Here is a 19,577-nt window from a genome sequence, read left to right on the forward strand (position 1 = left end):
TAAGTGTTGAAATAAATTTTCAACACAAATTAAGAATGAACACTGAGGAAAACAATCATTTTTTTCCTTTGGGAAATACTACCTCCAATTGAGGAATATTACCTGTCTGCTCGGGCTCGCTCTTATCTTCATCTTCAATATCAAACTCTGATTCCCTTTCTTCATATTCTACATTTTCATCCAATTCTTTGAAGTCTGGCGCAAATGCACTCCAATTTTCCTATGCCACAAGCAAAACATACGACTCAACCATGTGAGACAGCAATAGTCTGTAATCTAGACATTAATGACATAAATGAAAGATCTGAGCATGAAAGAGACTTGAAATTCTGAGATCAAATTTAGCAGATAATAAAAAATTAGGTATCTATAGGTTTTACTATACTACCTTAAGGTATTTCCTATCTTAAACATTCCAAGTTATTAACTATAGTTCTTCCATAAAAAACTGCCTTCTTTAATCTTTTTAAGATAAAATTCTGTGGTAAAATGTTTTCTTATGAGTATGTTGATTACAAATATAATTAAAGGTGTTCAAAAGAAAACGAAGATGTAAAACAGAAGCTAACTGAGCTGGAAATAAGAAAAGCAAAAGAAAACTCTATCTCAGATAAGCAATAGAAAAATATAAAAAATGTCCCAGAAAGTAAACTAGACTTCCTCCTGGTACACTAATAAACTGGCTCTGGACCAAGACTTTCCCATTAAAATAAAGCAAAACTAACTGCACTGAAATATTTAATTAGATTAGAAGAATCACATGGAAAAGAAAGTAATTTTTGGCTTACTATTTGTAAGGTTCTTTGATAAAAAAGAAAGAATATCTAGTTTCAAAGCAATTAAACCAGGAAAATACTTACGACTTGATTTTGTGCCCAGATCGATACCACTCCACTGGAAATGGATGCTATGATGGGTCGGACAGGATGCCACTGAATTTTAATGAAGCAAAGAAAAATCAGTCCTAAGAATGAATCCAAGATCTTCTGTATCGCGTAAGTAACAACAGCAACCTCTCATTCTACTCACAGCTACGTCCAAGAGGAGTTCTCCTCTGGTCCCGTGGAGAATCTTCACCAGGTTCCCAATGCTCTTCTCCCAGATGTACAGGGCATGCTGCCGGGCTGAACCTGCCACTATGTATTCCCCATCCCCAGAGAAACAACACTTCTTCCATGGGGTCCTAAAGGACAAAGAAAGTACCCAAGGAGAACCGGAACCTGACCCCAGGTCATGAGTTAGCACGCATTCTTCTAGGGTGTGATACACACCTATTCACTAAGTCCTGCAATTTCTGCATGGGCTCAGGCTCTCCATCCCTTCCACAGGTTAAGATTTCTCTGCCATCATAGACTCTGATGATTCGATCTGCTGTGTTAATTAGAAAGCAACTACGAAAAGGATAAAAATACCAACATCAGGGTCAGAAATCCGTTCCTGTTAACATTTTCCATTACTACCAGTTACTTAAAACAGTACGTACCGTAAGACAACTACCAAGTTAGGGAGAGAGTGAGTAAAACTCTAAGTAACAGACTAGAATACTTATCTCCCTGTCACTTTCCAAGCCAAAATACAATGTGAAGTGAGAAAACTTTTTATCCTTCCCGTGTATCCCTGAACCCTACACGTACAAACTAATCATCGATATTTGACTAAAACCCCAAACCTCTAAATTGAAACCAGCTTCCGGAATTCACAAGCTTACAGTTAAACAAATATACAAAAATACTTCATTTCTCTGGCCTCTTTCATATACAATACACTCTTCTTAATGAGCTAATAAACTAAATATATCATTTTGGATTGCCCAATTTTTTACTGTAAAGACACTGAAAGTGCTGGAAATCTGTCTAGAATACAAATCATTTTACTACCTTCTTACAGACTTCACTAACTAACTTCTTAATTCCAGAGAATTTGAACATGAATGTCCTCTAAGTGTGTATGGTGTTTCTATACAAAATAGGATGACTATTATCTCTCTTACTGACAACCTCTTTTTCTCGTTTCTGTTGATATGTGTATCAACTTCTAGCTGGGTAACCAAACTTACCAGAAAAACACCTGAAATTAAAAGGGTTTAAAATAGGTTTTATGTAAGTAACGTACATATTTAGTTACCGTGTGAATTCTGTGATCTCAGTTCTGATTATTAGACAGTAACATTTTCCCAGTGCTTACCATGTGCCTGGTATTTTGGTTCTAAGCACAGACCACTCAGATATCCTTTCTGTAAAGGAACTGCCTGTTAATCTCAAGATGTGACTGCTGGCTCAATGCAGTAAACTTTATAAACTTAAGAACCAGATAGTGACAGTTTATAATAACTATTTTTTAAGTAAATGTTTTAAAAATTTAAGTATAATTACACAGAAACTGTGAATCTCAATGTGTTTTTGCATTCTACTCACTTTTAAAACTGTTCCTAAAAAGACAGGTCTCACTCACCTCCCTTTCCGGGCAAACTCTATTGACTTAATGGCTGTGGTATTGCTTGTTCCAGTTGTTACTCTGAATGAAGCAACAAGATCCTGAGAATCTGTTTTTAGGACCAAAATCTAAAGTTTAAAAGAAAAAAAAAAAGTAAGTATTCTGATAACTTACAATAATTAGATCTGGCTTCTGCTTCTAAAATTGGGTAAAAATATAAATATCTTTATTCCCATGTATTCAACTTGATTAACTGGTATGGCCTTTGACCTCTTCAATTAAAGGACAGTGTCTTAACTCATTCTTTAAGTATAATGTTTAACATTATCCACAATGGTCAAAAAGTAGAAGCAACCCAAGTATCCATCAACAGATGAATGGACAAACAAAATGTGCTATATACACACAATGAATATTATTCAATATTCAGACTTGAAAAGGAAGGAAAGTCTGACACATGCTACAACATGAATGAATCTTAAGGACACTGTGCTAAGTGAAATACACCAGTCACGAAAAACCAAATACTGGATGAGTCCACTTATATGAAGTACTAGCATAGCCAAACTCAGAGATAGAAAGTAGAATGAGGGTTTCCAGGGGTTGAAAGGGAGAGGGAACAGCAAGTTTATTATTTAGTGAGTACAAGACTGAGTGCAAGATAAAAAGAGCTCTGGAGATAAATGACAGTGCTGGTTGCACAACAATATGAATGTACTTGACTCCGCCAAACTACACACTTAAGAATGGGTAAGATGGTAAATTTTGTTACCTGAATTTTACTACAATTTAAAAAAAAAAAAGCTGGCATTCTCTAAAGTAGCCATGAAATTGTCCTAGCCCATATGACCCAGTGGGGAAAAAAAACCAAAAAACCAAAAATACCAAAGTATCTAATGGAACTACAAACTCTAATTAGCTTAAAAAGGATCCCAAAGCTCACCTATAGATTGAGCTACCCTAAATTATACAATATTTCCAGACCAAGATATCAGACATTTTATCAGCAGTATTCCATCTGATGATGTGATTTTTAAATTTTATAATTTAGCAATGGCCCTTCATTACTAGCATCCAGTAAAGGCCCTCCATCCTCTTCTAGGCCAAATAATCTCTGACCACTCTAAATCCAAAGAACAGAAATTATTAAGGCACGAGAAAAGAACAGGCTGCATTTGTCACAGGCAGGAGGCATTCTTAGTCCAGGGATGAAAGACATTTCAAAGGAAGGGGAACAAGTAAATGTGAAATGAGCCAATGCACAGGATGGCAGATACTTATTCACCAGCTTGCAAGCTTCGACGCTTACCTTGCCTTTTGCATTTCCTGTATAGATATATTCTCCTCGCCTATCAAAAGATGCAACCACATTCAAATCGGAGTCATCGTCTACCGGCAGAACAACATGTTTGGAATCTGAAAGGGTCAACATGACAGGAGCAGATTTCATGGGACACACGAGAACCTTGTTCCTGTTTAAAAATATGAACAGTACATTGGCTGTTGCTTTGGTATCAGAAGGCTGATTCTCTGCCCCTTTCCCTAATTTCGATCTACCACCTCATCAACTCTCCAAGCCCAAGTCTATTTAAAATAGTGAAAAAGCCTAAACTTAATTTCTAATAATAGGGAAGTGACTGAGTTAAAGTTATGGAATTCTACCTTGACAAAATAAAATGTAATCAATAAGAATAAATATGAAGATGTAGAAAACTTGTAAAACATGTAAGACATATAGTGAAAAAGCAAAATACTAACTAAAACTATGTAAAAAATACATGTTTATATACATCTAATATACACAAACGCTTTGTGAGCTATAAAGCTCTACAAATAAACTACGCTTACAGAGAACTTGACTGAAAGAGAACCCAAAGACATGAAAATAATTACATCTCTGTAATAGAACGGTAGGTAACTCTTTTTCTTAAACATAGTTTTAATAATGAACTGTTTCCCTTACTAAAGAAATTCAAATCATCAGGGCAAAAGCCCTGGGCTAAGGAACGGTTAGTTATCACACCTAATTCTACCTTTGCCCATTTCCAAAGTCTTTTTAAAAAATAATTAATTAATTTATTTATTATTGTATTATTTAATTATTTTATTTCGGTGGTGGGGGAAGGTAATTAGGTTTATTTATTTTTAGAGGAGGTACCAGGGATTGAACCCAGGACCTTGTGCATGCTAAGCACATGCTCTACCACTGAACTATACCCACCCCGCTCCGAAGTCTTAATTAATAAAGGCCAGTTTTAAATTATAACTATAACAACAGCCTCTTTAAAATCTATTTGGTAGAACCAACCTAAATAGATTATTTTATATAGAAGAGGTTTGAAGAGCTATGTGCTCTTGCCTCCTAAAACCTTAAACTGAAATTGTCATGAGCCTGGAAATATCCATACAGAGTTAGACCCACCCCAGGAGAGAACAGCTCAGATTAAACATACTGATCTCGTGGGTGATACTGGACTTTTAAGATGGGTGAAGGGAATCGAAACCTCTGGTCGCAGTCGCCGGAAAGAACATCCCACTGTGACACTATGTTATCAGTAGAAGCACTCACGAGTTTGTGACCATCTCGGCTCCAGCTGAGAAGAAAAAAGGGTAACTTAGCACATATCCTAAGTTACAGTATATCACATCGCCCTTATAGATAAAAATACATGTGTCACACTTATTGCCCTTACTGCCTGGGTCAACAATGTTTCTTCGTCTTCTTATTTTTTAAACATATACTCAAAAACAAAACAAGCTTTCTGAACTAAGCAATAAATAAGAACGTTTTCAAGACACCTTCATATCTAGTAACAGAAGTTCTTTTTGTTACCTAGTAGGGAGGTAATTTACTTTATCTATTTATTTTTAGAGGAGGTACTGGGGATCGAACCCAGGACCTTGTGCATGTTAAGCATGCACTTTCCACTTGAGCTACACCCTCCCCCCTCTTTTTTGTTTTAATTGATGTATAGTTGATTTACAATGTTGTGTTAGTTTCTAGTGTACAGCACAGTGATTCAGTTACACATATATATATTCTTTTTCATTATAGGTTAGTACAAGCTATTGAATATAGTTCCCTGTGCTAAACAGTAGGGCCTAATTGTTTACTTATTTTGTACACAGAAGTTCTTAATAGTTCAAGATAATACTGTAAGTAGCTCAGTGAAAAAAAAAAGACACTCAAACATTTTGGAAGAATCTAAAATTAGCTGGCCCTTAAGTGTTGATGTAACAAAAAAACAGATTTTCTTCGTCTGGTGGGGGAAGGGAGGAGTATCTGAGCTTTTTAAAGTTGTCTTAGCAGTAGCACCATCATAAATCTAAACAAAACAGTAAAGTATCTGCTATTTAAAATTATTAAGAAAGGAATTAATTCCTCCTACTAAGTATAGTTAAATATCCTGGACATTATATAGAAAACAAACGTAAAAAGGTACAGAGAAAACAGACTGGCTCAGGTCTGCAGGACGTGAGAAACGACATGACAAGTTCCCTGGATCTTCTTTGGCCTCATATATCCTGGACCGGGTGGTGGAGAAGCTTAACGACCCAGTAGCGTCAAAGGGCACACAACACACAAAAAGGCTCAAGGAGTGCCTGCTTTCTTTAGGCAAGGGACCAGGAAAGGGGAGTCCACAGAGACAGAAAACTTTCATTACACAAGAATCAACGTTATTCCAGCAAATATCACAGAAGCAACTGCAACGCTCACCTCCATCCCAGTCACCAAGGCCTAAATGGAGAATCTAGACTTCCACTCTTGCCCTTCTCCTCTAACTACAGTGGTGTCAGAGAAGGCTCAGTGGGGAAGCAGACATTCATACCCACCGGGCAGTAATGAGGACCCCCCAAGGCAGTGTTGTGGTGCAGGCCACATGGGGAGCAGGAATAATGCGTTCCTATCCTTCCCAGCTAGGATGGTATCAGCCAAGGAGGCCTAGTGGGGCACCTGAACTTCTTACCCCACCCAGCATCATGAACCCAAGTGAGAAACCTGGACTTCCGGCCCACTGGCAGTAAGATTACAGTACACTCCGTCTCAGCTCACCCCACACAGCACCAGTCAGAGTAGGCTTGCTAAAACAGAAGATTTAAATAAGCTCTACAGTCTCACAACACAACATCCAAAATGCCCAGGTTTCAACTGAAAACCACTATCAACCCAAGAACAAAGAAAATCTCAACTAGAATGAGAAAAGACAACCATATGACACTAACACAGAGATGGCGCAGGTGTCAGAATCCTCCGACAAGGATTTTAATGCAGCCATAATTAAAATGCTTCAACAAGCAATTTACAAACATGCTCGAAACACGAAAAAGTCTAAGCAAAGAAATAGAAAATGTAGAAAAAAGAACCAAATAGGAACTTCAGAACTGAAAAATACAGTAACTCAAATAAAAAACTCAAAAGATGGGTTCAGCAGCCAATGAGGAAAGAATCCATAAACTGGAAGACAGAATAATAAAAATTACCCAATCTGAACAAGAGAAAGAAAACAGAATACAAAAATGAACAGAGGCTCAGGGACCTGAGGGACTTTAACAAAAGATCTAATATCCACGGCATCAGAGTCCTGGAAGGAGAGAAGAAAGAATGAGGTTTAAGAGTATTTGAAGAAGTAAGATTGAAATTTCCCCAAATTTGGCAAAAGATATAAAACACACAGATTTAAGAAGCTGAGCAAACTCAAATAGGATGAGCTCAAAGAAATCCACTCTGAGATACAGAGACAAACTTTGAAAACTAAAGACTAAGAAAAAAATCTTGAAAGCAGCCAGAGAAATGACATCCTACCTAAGGGAACAATTCACATGAGAGCAGATTTCTCATCAAAAAACTTAAAGGCCAAAAGGAAGTGGCATGTTTTTCAAGTGCTGAAAAAAAAGAACTGTCAACCCAAATTCTACGTCCAGAGAGAATAACCTTCAAGAACAAAGAGGTAAATCAAAAGACATCTGTCACCAGCAGACCTACCCTAAAAGAATGGCTCAGGAAGTTCTATAAACAGAAAGGAAACAATGAAAGAAGGAATCTTAGAACATCAGGAAGAAAGAATAATGAAAAGAGTAAAACAGTTTTAAATATATTTTTTTCTTATTGAGTTTTTATGTTTGAAACAAAAATTATAACACTGTCTTATGTAGGTATCAATGTATGCAGAGGAAATGTTTAAGACACTTATATTACAAACAAGGGAGGATAGAAGGACGGAAAGGGAAGATTTCTACACTTCACTTTAACGAGTAAAATGTCAACACCAGAAGACTAACAAGTTTTGTATACAATGTAGTATCTAGCAACCATTAAAAAGCTATACAAAGAAATATACTCAAAAATACTGTAGATAAATCAAAATGGAACTCTAAAAATAGTTCAAGTACCCCACAAGAAGGCAAAAAAGAAAACAGAGAAATGAAAAACAGAAGGGACAAACAGAAAAAGAAACCCAGAATCAGTCTTTATCCAAATTTTGCAATGAAGAGGAGTTGCTACTGAAGAATTTATAACAGGCAACACAGGTCCATGGCTAAGGACAAAGATTCAAGTCAGATTTATGTAAACATTACAACTTTCAGGCTGTGTAATCTCAGGCAAGTCATAGAACCTTTCTGAGCTTTAATTTCCTCATTTGTAACATGGAAATAAATAAGAGTATCTACCTGAAACTGTTGAGAGAATTAAAATTAATATATATAAAACTCTTAGTTCAATATAGTAAGTGCTCAGAAACCATTAACAATTATTTATATCAGAGACAAGAAAAGTATATTCCCAGACTGGGAACTGAAGGCAGGAGTAAACTAAGGAAGTGAATGTGGAGAGACTAAGCTCAAGTCTGAACGCAGAGGACTCAGATGCCCCTCTCCCAGCAGCTCTAGAACACTCCCAGGCATGCTTACCCCTCAGAGAGGCGGTAAGAGGATCCTTCTAGAAAATGTGAACCTAAAAAAAGAAGACGCCCACAGATGCTGTAACTTGAGGGTTGATAACAAAAAAGCCAAGGGTCCACTCAATTTCAGTGGATGACAGGAGGGTAAGATGAGCTAAAACTTATATACACTCTAATAAGAAGTCCATGGATAAGTTCTTGAAATTAACAAACTAAGAAAAAGTAATATACATATGTACTTTAGAAATATGAAGACAAATAGCAAGAGAAACAAACCAAAAAAATGGAAGTACACTGGGAATGGGACAATATCGGAATACTGGGAGTGGGAACAAACAAGGGACAGCTTTTGCTACTGTTCTTGTAAGCATTTCAGCACAATCTGACTATAGAACAGAATGTTAGCTGTGATTCAATTTTTCCTTTAAATCCTTCTGCATTATAACTTTTTCACAGCAGGCTTGTGTATCCTTTCTAATAGAGGAAAATCTAATTTTAGAAATTAAATTATAATCAGAGGTGAAACCAAGAGGGGTTTTCCCATTAAAAATAACAATATATTCTTCAATTCCAAATTCCGTAAGTTTGAGAGTTAGATATTCTTACTTTCTCACATCTGACAATACTCCTTCATTCCAAAAGATAGCTGGATATTTACTAAGTCTAGTATCTTAGAGTCTTAAAGATCACTTTGTTCTACCTATGGCTCGCATTCAGTGCTTCGGTATCTTCTGTAACATCCCTAAGAAGAGGACAGCAAGCCCACGGAGGGCCAGTCCCACTGGTTAAGTTCTTACATGGGCACCTCATCCCATCCACGGGCAACTCTGCTTGGGAGCTTGTCTCTACTCTAAGCTAGCATTTGTTTCCTACAAATTCTGTTCACTACCTACCAGTCCTCCTCCTTAGGTCAACTTTTCTGTCTTGCTCATTAAAGACAGCTATTATGCCTACCCAAAACTTCTCTAGGTGAAACTTTCTTAGTCCCTAATATGTTCAAATATTTCACAACAATTAAAATAATATGTAAAGTTATATTCTAAACCAGGCTGAATAAAAGAAAAATGCAAAATGCATGTAACTACTCATCATAAGTCTGATATGTAAGTATACTTATACAAACCAAAAAATTAGGAACAGTTCAATTATGGTGCATATATACTAAGCAACACTATATATATCATATGTACACACATACACACATATCAACACAGAAAAACATCCACTATATATTAAGTGGAAAAGCAAGGTACAGAACAAAATATACAGTATGTCTCCATTTTTAAAAAAAAATATACATGAATATATGCATGTATATTTTTATATATGCAGAGAAAGAGATACAGATATATTTTATAAATAAAAGATATATTCCACACTCTAATATAAGTTACCCCAAGGAGTAGACAGAAGGCTTTCATTTTTCCTCTATATACTCATAAATTGTTTGAATTCTTTTAAAGTTTTAATAATTAAGTTTTGTGATAAAAAATTTTTTAAATGTTAGCAGAAGATGGGGAAAATCTCTCATTGTTCAAACCTTTTAACCTAGTAATAACATACTTCTTGGAAGTCTACGCTAATGAAAAAACGTAGATCAAACACCTACTGGGCATCTTCTGTAAGATATCCCCATTCGTCCAAGTATCTGAATGCCTACTAGGTATCAGGTGTAATGCTAGAAGCTGGCAACACAGCAGCACATGGCAGACAAGGTTCATGTATCACAGCACTTACCATCTTCCAGGGAAGATGCTCAGAAAACAAATACCTGCAACAAAATATAACAGGAGACACACAGCCATGATCTCAAACTCACTAAATCCTCCTCAGATCTGACATTAACATCTTCATCCAAGCCAGAAACCTGAGGATCATTTTATCTTCTCTACTTCACTTACACTCCTTATCTAATTAATGCCTAAGATCTCTTATTTCTACCACTTGTCATATCTGTGCCATTCAGCTCCACTACTGCTGCCACCACCCTCATCATCGATAGCCTAGACCACCGTAGTTTTCCTTATCTTCATTAACTGTCCCCTTCGATCTCTTTTCCACATGCTGTTCTAGAGACCTTTCTAAAAGAAAAAGCTCATCATGTCACTTTCCTTCCTAAAATCTTTTAACAGCTTCGCAGTACCTACAGGATAAAATTAAAATTCACAGTACTACGTAACATCCTCCATGAGGACCTCAGCTTACCTTGACTGCTGCCATCGCACACCTCCCACATCAAGATCCAGCTAATCTGAACCTCGTGCTGTTCCCCACCTTCCCATGCTTATTTCAAGGGGACGTGCCTCTGCCTGTGCGGCGCCTTCTGCTTGGAATACAACTGGCAAACACCTACTCATCTTACAAGTCTGAGGCTAGAAATTCTCTCACCTTTGAAGACTTTCCTGACCGCTATTCTCTTCTAATACAATTGATCATTTCCTCCTCTGCACCTTCACCTCCACTAAATCTCAAATACAGTTCTTGTAGGACAGATAAAGCTTTAGTACATATACCAGTATGAATAGGCACCTCCCTCTAGTGATCAAGAATGTCTCCTTACTTGTTCTTGTGTCCCCAGTGCCTAGAACACTACCTGGTACATAACTCATGATCAACGTTTGCTGAAGGAAATGATTATATGAGAGAAAAACTTCATGTACAAAGACACTGACTAAACATTATGAGCAGAGAAACAAAAAAATGGTTAAGTAAATTATGGTTTATCTATCAGAAGATATATGGCTATACAATTTTTTTTTAAAGGCTACACAAGCAGGAAAATGTATTGGAGAGGAAAAAAGCAAAATATAAAACATAGCATAATTACAAACTATGCTTTTTAAAAATGACATATAGTAACAAGTCGAAATATTTACAGTAGCAATATCTGGAAGGTAAGACTAAAGTCTTCTATCTTTTTTCTACGTTGCTGTACTTTTTATAATTTTCTAAATGATTATTATTTTGTAATAAAAATAGATGTATATTTTTAGTGATAGGAGTTCCAAAATTATATTGTGATGATGGTAGCACTCCTCTGTGAATATATAAGAACAGTGAAACATTTGAACTGGGTGGATTTTATAGTATAAGAATTTTATATATATATAAGATATATATATATCTTAACAAAGCTGTATGAAAATGTATGTATCTATTTGAATCTTTATTGCAAGAACACAACAATGAAAAAGAAATAAAATGCAAAGGACCTGGAAGGAACCTAAGAAATTATCCAGGGCAGTTCTCTCATTCTGCATATTAGAGAAAAATTTTGGCCAAAGCTGCCAGTTTATTACTGGCCAAACCTAGACTGAGATTCAGGCCTCGTCTCAATCCAGTGCTTTATAATACCACTGCTGCTTGTATTTAGACAAAAGGAAGTATGTTAGCTTAATAAATCCAGGTCTGATTAAGTGCTTTTTATGGCCCCAAGTTCATTTATTTGGCCCCAAGTTCATTTAAAAGAAGTAAAGGCTGCCTCAAAATAAAATAAGAATGAAATCAATGGGAATTTATATAACATCAGATTGCTGCTCAATATATTTGATGGAAAACCTTAGTAACTACAGTTCAGCAAAGGAACAGGTATGTGTGTGATCACTAAAATTGCTGGAATTCAAGAACCTGGACAAGGCTGGACCTGTTGACTTTTAAGTTGCCCTCCTAACCAAGATTTTTTTTTCCTTGAATATTATTTAATTCCTTAAATCAATTGTGTTATTAGGGAGAAGCCCAGGGTCCAGAAGTGCTGCTTCAAAGACTGTATCACAATAAATTCCTTCTTACTTCCACATCATGATGTCTTGGACTCAGATACAAAAAAAACAAAAACAAAAAACAAGAACAAAACAAACCATATGGTTCTGGCTGTCAGTTTGGGGTGTTTAATCTTCTTTCCCCCCATTATATAGGGAGTCTACTTCCCTCGGATTGACCAAGGCCATTTCATGAATAAGCAAGGCTCATCACAGCACATTTTTAGTTCCCCTGCCTGGCCATGTTCATGACCTCACATAATCATAATATTTTAATGGACTAGAAAGATTTCTTCATATTCTAACCAAGGTTTTTTTATTCTAAATAAAAGGTCAGTATCACAAATACACTACAGCTGTAATTTATAAATGTCTCATTTCTGCATGGAAATATTTTCCAACAGAGCCTGATACAGATCCATACTACACTGAATTTCTCCCCACAAAGGTGTTCAAGGACAGCATGGGTTCAAGGTCTCTGTATGAGAAATTATGTTACTAATATTTAAAACTCTAAGTATTAAAATATATCTAATGAGATTGGCAATTATACAGTCACCATTTATCCCCCCAATTTAATTCATACTTAACATATTAACTTTTAAAATTCCTTACCATAAAGAGCAGACTGGGTGGATGTGCGCACTAATTATTTTAGCAATGCCTCTTGTCAAGAAATCCCAGATGACAATTCGGCCATCATTACAGCCAACTGCAAGCAGTGTGCCCCACCTGTTAAAGGTGCAAGTCAGGGCCATGCTGATACAATCCAAAGTTCCATCAGCTTCCTAAAGATTAAAATGAACACAAGAATAATACCCATGTATCCAAATTATTTCTTAAAGGTTCTCTAACATCTATGATATTTCTCTTGAATTTCAATTATGATGTATACCAAAATAATCTCTATGTGTGTTTGTGTGTTCTTATACCTATTAAACTAACCAAACTGAAGAAATATTTATAAAAGCTAACAGAGAATTTTTGCAACAGATGTGATCAATCCCTTAAGTTATTAAGATAACTTCATACAAACACTTCTGAGGGCAATTTAGGCAAAATAAAACAAGATTCATTAAAAGAGTCATCCTATTGACCAAGCAATCATAGTTCTTGAAATTTATTCCAAGAAAAATAATCTAAAACAAAAGCTCTATATAAGACTAGGAAAATCAAATAAATTATTTTGTATTAATATCAAGCCATTTAAAATACTCCTGACTACACTAAAACACATTCCAAGTATTACAAAACATTTTTACATTTAAAAAAGTAAAGCACACTTATAGCATACATGTTGATTACTGCTATGTAAAAACATTGATCAAAACTGTAAAAGCACATGAAAAAAATCTATGCATAAGTGATGGTACTGTGAAAAATGCTTCAATCAAAGGGTTCTTTTAATTTAAAGGGAAATGAACTGTAAAATTTACATTATAGTGAGATTTCCTGCTAATATTGCCTATCTACTTCCCCCTGCCCCGCTCAAAATTAAACATTTGGTTCCTTATTATAACAGTAAACGATCACCACATGTAATGCTTTTATTGTCAAAAAAAAAAAAAAAAAAGATGAAAATGTAGTTGCCATTCAAACATAAAAGCCAGCAAATTACTACATTCCTAAAATCACAACAATACTATACTCTTACCTCTGGATAATTCTGCCCAAAGGACTCTGCAACAAAGCAAAGAAAGAGAGTTGATGGAACATATGCAACATACCAGGAAACCTACAGCTCAAGAATGGTGTACAGCGGGGATTTGCAAAGTGCGGACAGGGTACTGACACCCTTCCAGGGGCTCCATGAGGTCACCCCTATTTCCGTTATCATACTAAGATGGTATTTGCCTTTTATTCTCATTATCTCCAGCAGTTTCACTCCTGAGTGAAGAAAATGAAAACTCCATTTGAGGAAAATGAAAACACTAACTCAAAAAGACACATGCACCCAATGTTCACAGCAGCATTATTTACAACAGCCAAGCTATGGAAGCAACCTAAAGGTCCATCAACAGACGACTGGACAAAGATGTAGGGTGTGTGGTGTATGTACGTATTTGTGTACATGTGTGTGCATGTGCATATATGAATGGATATTTATATACATAAAATGAAATATTTCTCAACCATAAAAGAGAATGAAAATTTGCCATTTGCAACATGGTTGGACCATGTTATGTTTAGTGAAGTAAGTCAGACAGAGAAAAGACAAATACTATATGTCACCACTTACATGTGGGATCTAAAAAATAAAACAAAACAGAAACAAGCTCACAGACACAGAAAACTAACTAGTGGTTTACCAGTGGAGAGAGGGGAGGGGAAAGGGGCAAAACAGGGGTAGGGGTTAAGAGGTACAAACTACTATGTATAAAATAAGCTACAAAGATACACAGCACAGGGAGCATAGCCAGTACTTTATCATAACTTTAAATTGAGTGTAATCTATAAAAATACTGAATTACTATATTGTACACCTGAAACTAACATAATATTGTAAATCAACTATGCTTCAATTAAGAAAGACATCTACTGCTTTAAAAATAAGTCTGAAAACCAGTTTTATTACATTTTGTCCTTTATAAAAATTCATAGAAATTTAGAGTGAACACATTAAAACTGTCAAAAGAAACACAAGCCCTTAAGTTAAAAAAACTAAAAGAAAGATGAAAACAAAGATAAATAATTGTCCAACTGGGACAATTATCTTGATTTATCTAATGTGCACCAGACTTCAGTGTCTGATTACATTCAAATATTAAGGACAAGAATGAAATGAAAAGCTGAAACCAAGATACGTTTTTTGAAAGAAACTTTTTAAAGTTACCAAAGTAATACATGTAATACAGTAATACAGAAATGTATATTTAACAAATGATAGTTTCCTCCCTGCAACCCACTCATCAAGGTAATAAATCCCATGTATTTCTATATGCTTATACAAACATTTAAATATTTAAGGTCTGTTTTCTAAATAAAATACTACAATATTATGTGACTTGCTTCTTTAACAATACATCCTATACATCTTCCCAAATCAATAATATAGATCTATATTCACATGGCTGAGAAACAAACAAAAGAGTATTCATTTAAAAATTAAAAACAAAACAAACAAAAAAAACACAACCGAAAAATACAAAGTACTCTGGAAGGAGCAGAGTGTGACCTGCTGTGCTGGAAGAAGGGAAAGCCACACCTAAGATTCTGAGAGAATCTAGAATCCTGGGACCATTTTAATGTAAGATCAGTCTTCAACTAGGATTACCCCTGATTTTGTATTTTTGTTTTATGTTTTGGGTGGTTTTTTCCTTTTTTTTTGAGGGTCATCCTAATTAACAGGATTACAATTAGGAGTTTAAATGAACACAAAAGAAAGTGACATCAGAAAGACTAAACTCGTTTGGGGCACTTTAGTTGAAAAGCCTGAGCAAGAATGCTGTCAAGCAGGGTTATGGGAGCACAAGGCCACTTCCTCGGAGAATGCTCAATATTTCCAAAACGGACTACAGAAGAAAAACCCTTGACGGGGTCAATGCATAAAGAACACATTGAAATGTTCAAGGTCTACCATTGGGGGGATGGGGGTGGGAAGAATAAATTGTGAGTTCAAGATTTGCAGATACTAATTAATACATATAAAATAGATAAACAATGAGTTCATACTGTATAGCACAGGGAAGTATACTCAATATCTTGTAGTAACTTATGGTAAAAAAGAGTAAGAAAATGAATATACGTATGTTTATATATGACTGAAGCATTATGCTGTACACCAGAAATTGACACAACACTGTACACTGACTCTACTTCAATAAAAATGTATATATAGAAAAAAAAGTAAATGACATTTTTTAATATCCTTCAAAAAAAAAATCAACCATTAAAATAAAATAATAGAAAGACAGCAGGTTCATATGGTTTTATAAGCAATTTCTCCTAAACCTCAAGGCACAGATAATTACCACTTATTCAAGCTATTTCTGAGAAGAAAAAAATACACATTAGTGTTTTATAAAGCCAACATACCTGATACCAAAACCTGACACAGACGGTACAAAAAAGAAAAGTCTCTTTCACTTAAAAGCAGAAATGGTATAGGGTATTTCGACTTTAGATTCTGTAGAATTGAAAAGTTATTTCTAGCAACGTAAACAATTATAACTAAATTCTAAACAAAAAATCTGGAGTTTACTATTCTACCATATAAAAGGCATTATGGTATAGCAGTAAAAAAAAAAAAAAAAAAGGAACAGGACGACTTCAAACTTGTTCCAAAGGAACAAACACCTCCATAACAATGCACTCTAACGTACATCCTCAGTCAAGAACGTTTAAGAGCCATACAATCCTACGAGTAGATGCTAAAAAAAAATTTGCTAAAACTCAATAGCCATTTCTAATAAAAGGAATAGAATACTAGAATAAATGATAAAAACTATTAACCAAAAATACAAACAATTCAGGGCGGAGGGTATAGCTCTATGGTAGAGTACATGCTTGGTGTGCATGAGGTCCTGGGTTCAATCCCCAAAGCCTTCGTTAAGGGAAAGAAAAACATAGTATCATTCCAAAAGGTAAAATATTAAAACCATTTCAGTTAATATCAGCAACTAGAAAGGGATACATCAGCATTCTCAGTTAATATTCTCTTGGAGATTGCAGCCAATGGAATAAGAAAACAAAGTAACTGGTTTCAACATTGAATATAGAAGATAAAACTATTTTTCTTTTGCTGATGTCATTGAACACCTAGAAAACACAAAAAATTCTAATTTAAAAAGCCAAGGGGGAGAGGGTATAGCTCAAGTGGTAGAGCGCATGCTTAGCATGTATGAGGTCCTGGGTTCAATCCCCAGTACCTCCTTTACAAATAAATAAATAAACCTAATTATCTCCCCACCAAAAAAAAAAAAAAGAAAAAGAAAAAAAAATAAATTTTATGCAATTACAGATGAATTAAAAACAAATGTAAAAAAAATTCTAAATGTACTGTAAGGCAGCTGATATATGATAAAGATGACATTTCAATTTAGTGGGAAATTTATTTAATATACAGAGATGGACAACTGACTATCCATCTGAAAGGAAAAAAGTTCCAATTCCTCTCTCACATCACGTATAAAAATAAATTTCAGGTAAATTAATGATTTTTAAAAATGAAAATCTCAGAAGAAAATCTAGGCGGCCACACGTATAACCTAGGGTGGGGAAGACCTTAACCAAGTTAGGAAAACCAAAAGAAAAGAGAAGTATATTTTATTATATAAAAACTGGAACATTTCGCACAGCAAAAGTTCCCATAAACAGTCAAAAGGTTTAGAAAAAAATCTGCAATGCAGATGATGGATAAGGGTTGCTAGCTATACTATAAAGCAAGTTTATACATTGATAAGGAAAAACAATCAAAAAGAAAAGACAAAGAATGTGAGTAGACAAGTCACAGAACAAAATCAGATGGCCTCTAAACAAAGGAAAACACCGAACTCGGTTGGAGTCAGAAATTGTAGATCAAGTTAAAAATGAGGTGCCACCTCCATCCATCAGACAGCAACAGTCAGAGAACACCTGCTGGGGGGGAATGTGGGTAAACGGGTATTTTCACACATTGCCTATAAAAAATGGCAATTGCTGTAGCCTTTTGGAAAAGGAATCTGACACCATCTATTAAAAGCAAAAATATACATAGTCCTCATCTCAATAAGCCTACAACTGGAAATCTAATGTCCACAGATGTAAACACAATGGAACATAAGTACAAGGATATTTAAAGTATTGTTCTTGGTAGCAAAAAAGAAAAAAAAGAAAGAAACCCCCCCTAATCTGGAAACAAGACAAATGCCCATTATTAGTGGAATGGATGAATAAATTATGATGCATTCAAATACTGATAAATTATACTAATTCTCTAAGAGAAATTTTTATTGGTGTTATTTAAGTGAAAAAAAAGCAAAACACAACATGTATATAATATAATCTCATTTTTTGTTAACATGTGTATATACACACAAATATAGGCATAGAGAAAAATATGGCAGGAGATTATGGGATTATCAACAAAGAATGGAGGAAGCAAGGAAAAAAGTACTTTTTAAAAAAGCATTTATAGTTAAAATTAGATATCATGAGTGTCTGTCTACATGAATGCATTAAAAATTGTTAGATCTATTATGTCCTAATGTGTAGCAGTAGTATCTCATAGCATTAAGAAAGCCAGTTGCAAAAAATGTTCATAAAAAAGTTCTATTTCTGTAAAAAGCAAAAACAAAGCCTCAACAAATTTAATTATATTCATATAAGCAAGAAAAAGGTTTAAAAGGATAAACCCCAGTTACCACTTGGAGAAGGGGAAAAAGATATTTTTTTCTGTATATATTTTTATATTGTTTCCACTGTTGTGATAAATATATACTATATTTGTTAATTTGAAAAGCATGAAATTAAAGAACTTAAATGAGTTTTCTAGACTTAAATTTATGCTAGTTTATCATTTCTTTTAAGTGCTCAAATCTGCATTTATCATCAACAGCTACTGCTTATCAAATGCTTGTGTGTCAGACTCTGTACTAAGGTCTCATTCAGTCCTCTCTGCTCATGATTAAGTGAGTACTAGCATACTCCATTTCACAAAGAAAGTCAGGATCAAAGGTTAAGTCACTTCCCAAACTGACACAGTTAAAAACTGGAAAAACTGGGACTTGACCAAGAAATGATACTCTTAACTATAACTACACTAAAAAAAGACTATAATCTTGCCCAAATTTGACCTCAAGGTTCCTAGTTTATGATTTGCAAAACACACCTGCCCCTTATTAAACAGTCAAAATTTTGCCCACCTCCTTTCTTTTAGCATGTCTTCTTTTCTCTTCCCAAATCTTGAAGATCACCAACATCACTTCACTTGCAAGCTACTTCAGGGCCAAGGAATATAATTCAACCAACAAAAAGGTGAGCTAAGTGACCTACCTAAAATCTCTACCCATGGATCTTGGCAACAACCAATGATCACTTTATTTATTCAAAAGAAACCATCCTTTTTCTAAGAGAAGAGAAAAGAAAAATAAGAAGTTAAGCATTCCACTTTCCCTATGCCCACAAAAGATAGATACTGGTTGAGTGTTGAATGAATAATTTTGGTGTTACATCCAGCCCAAGCAGGAAACTTCTTTGCTCTTCACACTCTATCTAATGTTAAAAACAAAGCTTCCTTGTTGCCTTATTTTTACCATCTTGGCCTTCAATCACTTTAGTTTTCCTGACACCATTCTTAAAAGCTTGAGCGACCCTCATATATTCACCTTCAGCAACGTGCCCTCCTTTTGTACATGCCTTTTCAGACTCTCAGTTTAGACTGCTTTCGGTAAATTCATACCAGTTCCTTTGGGGGCCTCCTCCTTTTTTTTTCCAGTTAGGATCCTTTCTCCAAACTGCCTTTTAGCTTTCCTAGGCCTTTCAAGCCTTTTTTCTCCCAGTCTCATGA

At 35.1% G+C, this 19,577-nt stretch overlaps 1 protein-coding gene across 4 annotated transcripts in view; it reads right to left on the bottom strand.

Moving 5' to 3' along the window:
* RBBP5 (RB binding protein 5, histone lysine methyltransferase complex subunit) overlaps nt 1–19,577 on the bottom strand; it is a 33,846-nt gene that overhangs the window by 10,508 nt on the left and 3,761 nt on the right. For 3 of the 4 annotated variants that reach the window (XM_010991375.3, XM_010991374.3, XM_031438734.2), the window contains exons 2-10: nt 13,746–13,771; nt 12,707–12,879; nt 4,887–5,027; nt 3,743–3,905; nt 2,452–2,561; nt 1,272–1,391; nt 1,030–1,183; nt 861–932; nt 103–220 (exon numbers count right to left, since the gene is read on the bottom strand). In XM_010991375.3, the coding sequence (XP_010989677.1) occupies nt 103–220; nt 861–932; nt 1,030–1,183; nt 1,272–1,391; nt 2,452–2,561; nt 3,743–3,905; nt 4,887–5,027; nt 12,707–12,879; nt 13,746–13,771 (1,077 nt within the window). Of the gene's footprint in view, nt 1–102; nt 221–860; nt 933–1,029; nt 1,184–1,271; nt 1,392–2,451; nt 2,562–3,742; nt 3,906–4,886; nt 5,028–10,070; nt 10,090–12,706; nt 12,880–13,745; nt 13,772–19,577 lie in introns of those variants that run through there. The other variant, XM_064477105.1, reaches the window with a different exon arrangement.

This window comes from Camelus dromedarius, chromosome 21 (genome assembly GCF_036321535.1).
Source record: "Camelus dromedarius isolate mCamDro1 chromosome 21, mCamDro1.pat, whole genome shotgun sequence".
NCBI classification, from domain to species: domain Eukaryota; kingdom Metazoa; phylum Chordata; class Mammalia; order Artiodactyla; family Camelidae; genus Camelus; species Camelus dromedarius.